The sequence below is a fragment of the Mycteria americana genome, chromosome 5, assembly GCF_035582795.1.
Source record: "Mycteria americana isolate JAX WOST 10 ecotype Jacksonville Zoo and Gardens chromosome 5, USCA_MyAme_1.0, whole genome shotgun sequence".
NCBI lineage: Eukaryota > Metazoa > Chordata > Aves > Ciconiiformes > Ciconiidae > Mycteria > Mycteria americana.
In genome coordinates this window covers 72,803,263-72,812,752 of record NC_134369.1, presented here as the reverse complement: position 1 = coordinate 72,812,752, position 9,490 = coordinate 72,803,263, and the positions used below count along the sequence as shown (strand labels likewise).

The following is a 9,490-nucleotide window of genomic DNA, read 5'->3' as shown; positions in this document are numbered from 1 at the left end:
TTTTTTTTGGCAGGCCATTAGGTTTCCATGGTAACAAGCAAACTATTCATTTGAAACAAAACCAGCCATGACTTTGTGCTTTGACAAGGGTTTCTATAGCTCTTTTCCGAGAGTTCAACCAGATGATGCTGTATTCAGTATTGACCACAAAAGCACCTGAAGGTCTCTTCCTTACTTAGGCCAGATCTCGTTCTCACGCGTGGTTCATAGTGAGTTACACTCCCGTGATGCCTTTTATGTCCCCAGTGCTTTTTAATTTTTTTTTTATTTATTTATGTATTTATTTAACTTTTGAGTCAGTCAGTGGAGGAATCTTTGGTAGTTTGTTTTTAAATGTCCATTTTACAAAGACTCTTTCTTCATGCCAGTGCCTGGTGAATCTTTTGTAGCCTCTGCCAGGATAAGGTCACCTCTGATGACTTAAGACAGACATGAGGATGATAACTGGGATAAGTCGTATATGCGCTAATGTCCCAACAGCACCTGATCGTAAATCTACAAAAAGGGGTGAAAAAGGTAGAATTAAAGAGCTGCCCAGACACAGTCAGCATTACTACAAGGCTTAGAAGATAAAGGGCTCAGCCACCATATCCTGTCCTCCACACCAACGCGGAGGCAGCCAGGGAGGACAACGACACCGAGTGCCACCGACCTCCCCTGGCAGAGCCCTGGTCTCTGTAGGGACAGCGCTCTGCGAGGTCACCTCCTAAAAGAGGGGACAAGCGCAGTGCTCGCCAACTGAATGAGGCAGAAGACACTGGGATAAAAAAACACCTGGCTGTGTAGTTAAGGTCTGTATTGTAACGCACACGTGGGGTTGGAGGGATGAAATAAGGTCCACAGGGAATCACGACACTGATATTCATTGATTTCATATTGTTTGGACCCCCTGAACATTTTTTTTAATGTTGCTTTATCTGTCTGTCCATCTCGAATCACGGCCACCCAGCCCAGCCCCACCGTGGAGTGCAGCCCACTGCTCTCGCCTCTGCGTAATGCCCATCAGCCTTTCACTTGCATCTCTGCAAAACCAGCATTTCCCTATCTGAACAGAGACATTTTGACTCCAGAGCTTGCTTTCAAGGAAAACGTTTCACTTTAAGCCTCTCCAGCTGAACTGAACAATATATTGTTCTTCTGGAGAAAATCCATTTTAGAAGGTGTCTCAAATTTATAACCACGAGAAGCAATTTGCTCTCCCCGATGTGTGGAAGAGCCACTTACTGTTGGCCGGTTGGTCTGATTTCATACACTCTCCTTCCACAATTGATACATCATCGATAGCAATGTCACCTTCAATGCCGGGGCCCCGGATCCCTTCAAATATTAGCTGCAAAAAAATAAAGAAGCAGATCAGAGGGTGATGAATGGAAAACGTTCAGCTGCATTTTGCATGGCATTAAAGTACATTGATGGGCTTGGAATAATTTTACAAACACTTTCTATGGTGCAAAAAAACGCAACCAAGTTCACACGTACTTGTAAGGTGAACAGAGAGGACGTGTGAGCCGTGGAGGCTTTTACTTTTCATACTGAGCTGAAAAATATTAGAGCTGCTAGTCGCCTGCCTAGTTCTTTACCCGGTTGTCTCCAGGTCAGCTTTGCCACTTATGCTAACTGTAACGTGTGTACTTATGTAAGCATGATATTCCTGCAGCAAAGAGCAGGATTAAACGGAGGACAAGTTTTAAAGAGATTTGGGGTGTTTTTCCCAGAAACTCCTGCCACCCGAAGTGAGTGGCAGAGCTTGAAGAGCAGCATCTGCGACGTGTTGAAGGATCGAGCATCCACTCGACCCCAGACTGCATGAAAACACACAGGAGCCAGAAAAACTCCACAGTAAAATGACTCTGGCTCTTGAAGGTGGCCCAACCAGTCCTTCCCACCCCATCTCCCACACTGGGCTCCCTCATCTGCAGCCCGGTGGCACTTCCCTGCAGGCAGGAGGAGGACAGGAGCTGCCCCCCTGCAACCTTCCCCTGGCCCATGAAAGCTTGGGAGAAACCTCTCAGGAGCCATGTTGGTGTCCCTTCACCAATAAGGTGAAGGGCAAAGCTATATTTATCTCAAAGGGTCCGGAAGGGACTACCTTTGATTCGGTCCCCTGAGGTCCCACAGTGATCTCCTGAGATCACCTCAGTGCATTTTAACCTCCCAGATCTCCTGCCGCGGCAGGAATTGAAGGCAGTGACAGCCCTGCTTCTCTCCTGCCCCTTTAGTGGCTCATCATCATGTCTAGAAGCTTTGATCCCTTCTAGGAATGGTTTTATATTTATCAGAGGACATTGCGATGTGTTTTATCACAGAGAGGGTCAGCGTAGAGATTTTATTCTTCTTTAAGGCTTTAACCTCTGCTAAATGGACGCCTGTGATTTCAAGGTCCTATTAATCACTTTCTGTCAAATATTCCGAGTCTGAAGCCCCAACTGCTACAGCTGGGAAAGGAAATGGTGCCTGTATGGAGATAGGTGGCTTACTGCAAGGTCAGTAATATTATTTGCCATAATGTTCATTATTAGCTATGTATTGCTACTGTACTAAAGAAACAGTTGTCCTCTCTCCTTCCCCAAACCCGATGTGATGCTGTCCTGCCATACTGCTGCTTAATTATCTTTGCAGAAGAGTGGACTCGTCTGTGTTGTGAGAAATTGATTCACTAGAAACTTCAAAGCCTTTCTAAAGAGATGAAGGAATTATGGAAGGAATATATTTTCCAAGCAGCACCATTTGCGCTGTTATCTCTCCTTTCCCATTTTTCCCCCTCTCAGTCCTTTGAAATATTTTTGGTTAACTTACATGACAAGTTTTTAAACTTTAATCTGCAACAATATATGCATGAAATTCAATGAATTTTATAAGGGCGTGCTGTGGCACTAATGGAGACATTAACTCTTGGGGGTAGAGTCAATTTGAAAAAAATAATTAATTCCATCTGGAGCAAAATACTTAAATTACACTTTATAATGATCTAACTGCATCAGGGAGATGTCTGGGGCGCTCGGATGGGCTCTCCCTGTCGTCATCGATTTCAGCAGGACACAGATCCAAGCCTCTTCTTTTGGCAGCTCCCGACATTTCTTTGCTCATTAGTACAGTTCAACCAGAGCTGCTCATTTGAAATGAATACCTTCCATTATAAATGACGGGTAAACACTCAGGGCAGTGGAAGATGACCCTGTGGATCACAGGGGTCCGGTAGCTAGTCCGGCTGGACGCGTATCACCCAAGGACCACATCACAATGGTGCACGATGCCACCAGACGTCGCATTGCGCAGGCAATTCTCCGCTCTGCCTTTCCACGGAGGGCACGTCCCTCAACCCTGGCCACAGACACATCTCGTCCTTTTGCTAAGCGGAGCGTCCCCAGTAGGTGCCTGACCCTGCGGCGGTAAGCTGGCAATATGAAGCTGTGTATTTACAGCCTGCCTGCTGCGTCCTAAGCCAGGCGGCAAGGTCTGTGCTGGGAGCACTAAATAAACGTGAAAGCTGTGCATTTGGGGCAGGAGACTCCATCGGTATTTTATTGAAGTGCCATGCTGTAGGTTAATTACTATAACAAGGTGGATATTAATGCAACAGGGAACTGTAATTGGGAAAACAGTAAGTTTTTCCATAATTTACCCTGTTGTCTGAAAACAGTGTCTCAAGTAATTATCCCTCTGACAATTTTTCACCTCTACCTCTGATGATAGGAATTATTCAGCTCGAGAAGAAAGTGTCTTCTCTTCTCCCCCAAAGTACAGCTCGCCCTCCTGCTCCTTGGCAGCAGGCATATAACCAGTCAACGGAGTTTAAAGTCAAATCTTTCCTGATAATGAAAAACACTGTTTCCAGACAAAAGGACTCTATACAAATACAACGGCCAGCATTTAATTAAAATCTGCATTTGGCAGTGCGTTTTATGGGCCCCTGAGACGGGTTGCCATTAGCCAGCTTGGCCACACGCTCAGAACAAATCACCGCAGATGAGTCTTGGCAAGGCACGGAGCACAATCCAGCCTGCAGTTCACAGCGATTTGCAGGAGCTGCCAGATGATCAGAATCCCATATCAGTATCCCAGAAAACCTATTATCTGCATGTCCATGACTTTACAAAGCTGTTGTTAAAAATACTGCATTTAGCTGAAGAATAGAGGGGCTTACGCGTATAGCAAAGGCCACTCTGCTCTCTTAACAGGGGAAATGGAAATAAGTCCCAATAGTGCCTCCAGAGTTATCCCGAGTGTCTCCAGGGGATTCAGCTTGTGCTTCTTCAATAGCTTTTCAGACAGATTTTACCTTCCTGGCCAGTCTCCTAATAAGAAGCAGAGAGGGGCCTCATGAACGTCCCCTGCCAGACAGCATGATGACAAGGGTGTAAGCCCCTTGCACTTGCTGTAAGGGGCTGAAAATCTCGGTGGTCCAGTAGGGTCATTTACTTAAGGGCAGATCAGTCCCTCGATGCAACAAAACCATCCTTTGCAAAAAATGTGTTGGACACAAGAAGGTGTCAAGGAAAGTGTAGCTGAAGGCGGTGGCAGTGCTCCTGCTCAAGTCTGAACTAAAATGGACACCTTCCCAGATGCCAGCATGCAGTGTATCACTTCCACGTGCTCCCTTCTTTTGTGTTTATTCTTTAAAAATACTTAATAAGCGAATATCTTACTGAGATAGCTTTTATGCAACACTTTTTCTGATTCAAAGCACTGTAGTTCTCTCAGTTCTTCACAACAGAAGCTTTGTTATATATCACGGGGACTGGGAAGGTATAAAAAAATCTGGGCTGCACTTTTACTCATATAAATTAACCTATAAAAAGTTTTAATTTCTGTGTCACTGTACTGTTTTACTGCAAAGATTCACTCCAATTCACTCTCCTTAAATTTAACTGGGAGGTTTATATTCTTTCCTACTTAGACTCCTAAATGGAAAATAAAGTTTGCTTGATGCAAGAGCTGCTAAAAAAGTAATTTAAGGTCCAACCACTCTGACATTTATTTTTTATATTTGTGCAGAGCTTCATGGCTTTACATTAATTTTATGCTGAAGCCTTTAAACAGAACAATGTAAAAGGTGAAAAACAGCCAAGCAGGGGAGCTTCCATTTTGTGTACCAGCTAGCGGCACCAGTGAATATGGTTTTAAGGCAATGCGAGTGAGGTGCACCAGCAGCAGAAGTGACCCCTTTAACTTTTCTGAAAGCAACGGGGCCCCGTGCGAGGGCCGATGCTCAGACTCCACGGTGAAAGCAGCAACCTGGGTACCGGGAGCCGCTGGCTGCTCTGCCGATGCCTTACCCCGGCTGACCCCGTGCAAGGCAGACACCCCAGCTTGCCCTTCCACCCAAACCCATGCCTTCCTCTCCATGCTGATGAGGTGACCCCAGGTTTGCACCCCATCACCTTCCTCCACTCCTCTGCATGGCTGGTGCCAAATCCTTTGCATCCCTCTGCCCGGAGCTAACGTTCTCATCCTTCCCCTACTTCTGCTAAAGCCGCCCCAGGTCTCAGGAATCCCTCTCAGACACAACTGCGATCACTTGGGTTTCAGCTTCCCCAGCCATCTCTTCTCTCCCCTTACCAGTCATGTTCAGACACTAAATCATTCTTCTATACTTCACTGTTCAGATTTCTTGAATTTATCCTGACTCTACCAATGCAAAACTTACCCACTCTGATCAGCTCCCTCATACGTGGCCCCATGCTCTAAGTGTATTTCAGCACTCATATCCCTCTTCTCTGCCTCTTCTTCCCCAATTCTGCCACTTTGTTCCGCTCAAACATCATGTAAAGCTGTACTTTGCATATCCCTCTCCTTCAATTTTCCTCTAATTTCCCCCAGTGCAATGCTTCCGCAATCACATATACCAAATCATTGCTCTTCCATCATTGCCTCTCATGCATGGAAATAAAAACAAAGGGTCAGGATCTGTAATTACCCATAAAGTGAATCCCAATCTGCATGTTTAAGATAGCAGTTTTGACCTGCACTGAATGGCTGTTTTTCCTAAAAGCCATTATCTCCCCCAGGGGACCTGGAGGTTACGGAGAGGGGACAGAGGAGCCTGGAGAACGTTGCACCACAGGGCACAGCTTGTGACACTCATCTTCCATGCCGATACTCCCAGCCTCAAACACACGAGGGCTTGCTCGCGGCAGCTGCCTTTTTGGGTCTGTTCCAGTTACAAACAGTTCACAGCGTGAATGAGAACTGCCCGTAATAGTCTATCAGCATCTCACTGTCAAACCAAAAATGAAATGTGTGAAAACCTGTCGTAACTTGCATGCGCCTACTGAATGAGACGTGCAGCTCTGCCGTACCAGGGGCTCTGTGCAGGCAGCACTGCTACTTTGGTACCTTTCAGCAAAGACTCAGAGATCATTCCTTTTTCTGCAAAAAATGTATGTATTTCAAGAGACCTCTAACACAGGCACTACACCACGGACTCTAAATATTTTTTCTCAGGAAGTAATTTTGTATGCCACTTACTAATCTGAAATTAAAAAAACGTTTTATATCGGCTAACAGCATCTTCTGAAAACTGAAAGACATTTTTTCTTCAGGCAAATAGCTGCTGTTCTGCCATTAAAGTGTGTATTATTAAGCTCTATGGTACTCACCTATTTAAAGCAAGGAAAGCAATTATCTGTCCATAAAGCAGCTTTCAGAGCTGAAATGAAGCTGTGAAATCCTGTGCCAGAAGGAAAGGGTCAGCATACACAGGCCCCTACTCTGAAAACTGAATACTCCCATTCCCGGCGTGCGATGCACAAGCCATTACCTGAAATGAAGTCGGCGGGTTTATATTAACGCGGGCTTGGTTCCAGTGCTGTCCCTTATTTCCACTTGAAGACCACAACGGGTTCTCTATCGCGGTCTGACCTTTCAAACGCAGGTAAACGTTCAAGCTTCCTAGAAGAGAGGTGGAGACCTGGAGTTGGTTAGGCTCGCTGATGGAGCAGAGGTGCTGGGCTGGGTACAGCAGCAGTCCCCTGTTCACCCCCCTTCCCATTCTGCGTGGGCCTCTGCTAGGTCTGAGTAGATGTGGGGAGTTTCTTGTCTTATATTCGAAAACTTTAAAACTTAGGAACACCGTGAACTGGTGATGTGAGTTCACAGCAGAGGCAAACTGAGTGCGCAGGGAATGTGCTCCGCCATTGCGGGCAGGGCTGTCGCACCCATTGCTCCCTGCAGCTCAGGAACGACATGAAGGTTCTGAGGGTGAGATGGGCAAAAAAGAGTTTTCTGTGCTTTAGTGCAAATGAGGCATTTATAACCTCCTAACCGAAGGATAAATAAGCAACTCGGTTGCCTTACGCTTAGCTCTCGCTTAGGAAGACTGTCCAACTTCTAATGGAGTGCCATAGAGTCTGGCAAATCTATCTCGGAGATAGATGTGATGCCCTTACTACTGCTAAGGAGTATCTTTGAAGGACAACGTAATCCTCTAAGTTCAAATAACCTTGGAAAAGTCGTCCCTCACTGTGCAGAAAAAACCCACAGCCCTGGGTCTTTCCCCACCAACAACCATTAAGTTACTGGTTCCATCACAGACATTATTTGCAACAGGTAACAGATCATCTGCATTCCACAGCCCTTCTCTCCCATTAACATCTCTGCCTCAGACCACGAACAGAAGCCAGACTGTCTTGGTGCACCAAGAGACAGCACATGCATGGACTTCATTTAGCAGGGGGGTTCAGGTTGGAGATTTTGTTTCTTCTTGCTCACCGCTGCTATCTGCAGAGGTGTGGGGCAGGGTTTCTCTTTGTACTATGTAAATCATTGCATTGGCCTTCATTGGAGAAAGTTCAGACAGTCAAGTTCACACAACACCACTTTTTTTAGGGAGTTTGGAACGGCAGCTGGGAAGCTCATACAAATTATATTTGCAATGAAACCTCTCAGATCTGAGGCAGCTGCACAGTGACTCAGCTCCTGCTAATAAAAAGTTCTTATTTCTAGCAATAGCAAAACTCAGTGCCTTGAAAAACATAAGGCTAAACGTGTAATGGAGCAGCAAATATTCTCATCACGGCTATTTCACCAGGGTGCCCAGAATGAGGCCATACATCTTCTTTGAAGGAGGTGGAGGAAGCGATGCTCGCCGGAGCGACTGGGCGGCACCGTGTCTCCCACCTGCCTCCCACTGCAGCATTTTATTTTTCAAATGCAGGGGAGGGTGCAGAAGCAGCACAAAGGAATCACAGCTTTTAACAAGGATAGTCTGTCTCTGCCTACATGCACGCTACCGGGTAAAACAAAAAGACCTGAAACAGAAAGGGCTGGCAAGAAGGGAAATGCTCAGGAGGGTTCCCTGGAGCAGCCCTGCAGCCCAGCCCGGTAATACGTTGCAGGGCTGCTCACAGCAAGCTCAGCCTCAGCCCTCTTCCAAAGAGCAACAACAGCTCTTGGGCAAGGTTTATGTTACTCGGCTTAAACAGTTCTCCCTTCCTTCTCATCTGCTTCTTTCCAAGACTGTTTTCGACAACTGCGCTGGGTGTGAAAAAAGGCAGGGTCTTAGACAAGACTACCTAAATTTAAAAAAGAGAGTTATATATAATGTTATTTTTCTTAAAGGCAAAGATCAATGCCCATATCAAGCAAGGGGTGAAGAGCTGGCTAATTGTTTCACCTGTTTGTGCAGGCTGATGCAGCCCATGCCGCAGGGCTGTCTGGAATAACTGAATAATTTAGGTATCAAAAGCATGTAATTCTATCACTGCTGAGGTTACAGAGATTTAAGATTGTTTATAGCATACTCAGCCTCTCTGTGTCACATAATTTCTTCAAAATAATAGCAGACTGATAGCAGTCTTACTTAAAATAAAAAATAGCCATTACTGTACCATATATGCTCAGTCGTTGCCCAGCATGTTGGTTAGTATGGATGTACCTGCCTGACCCTCATTGCTAGATATGCACTCACCCCTGCCCAAAACGTCGCTGAAAACTTAACTAATGACACCTGCAACAGACGATCATCCTTGAAATTCTGCCAATAAAGTTTTGGAAAAGTTACACGGCCTTTGCAAAGCTGATGCTCTGGGGGAGGATGAGTTGGCTATAGGGTTCACAGTGAGGTGTGTCCAGCAAGAATTCATCTACAGATTTCAAACTATTCCAAACTCCAGACAAATGGGTAATGAAGGGACTCTTGAGTAGGAGACAGAAACAGTGGGCAGGAGTAACAACTGTGAATTAAGGAATAAAGTTTACTCTCTGACAGCATCCTGCCAAGAGAACGCAGGGTGCTCTGGAGACTTCGCCAGCTGCAACACTGGGGTGACATTTTGAGTGCTCATCACAGCAGGTTGTGCTTCCACTTTTTGTTTTGTGATGGCTTTCTAATGATAAGAAAAAATATTGTTCTTGGAGCGTCAATTAGAAATGCCCCATTTTGGGGTGTAGATGGAAAAACTGGAAACACAGATTGTTTTAAAAGATGGTGACAGCTATAATGGCATTACAGCCTCTTTCTGTCTCAGCGTAGAGACACAGTACGGACAGT

The 9,490-nt window shown here is 45.7% G+C and overlaps 1 protein-coding gene across 1 annotated transcript in view; it reads right to left on the bottom strand.

The window, feature by feature from the left end:
* Nucleotides 1-394: 394 nt before the first annotated feature.
* The window catches only part of MDGA2 (MAM domain containing glycosylphosphatidylinositol anchor 2), a 180,022-nt gene continuing 170,926 nt past the window's right edge, over nt 395-9,490 (bottom strand). The window contains exons 11-13 of the mRNA XM_075501584.1: nt 6,761-6,891; nt 1,225-1,330; nt 395-495 (exon numbers count right to left, since the gene is read on the bottom strand). Of these exons, the coding sequence (XP_075357699.1) occupies nt 407-495; nt 1,225-1,330; nt 6,761-6,891 (326 nt within the window). The 3' untranslated portion in view covers nt 395-406. The remainder of the gene's footprint in view (nt 496-1,224; nt 1,331-6,760; nt 6,892-9,490) is intronic.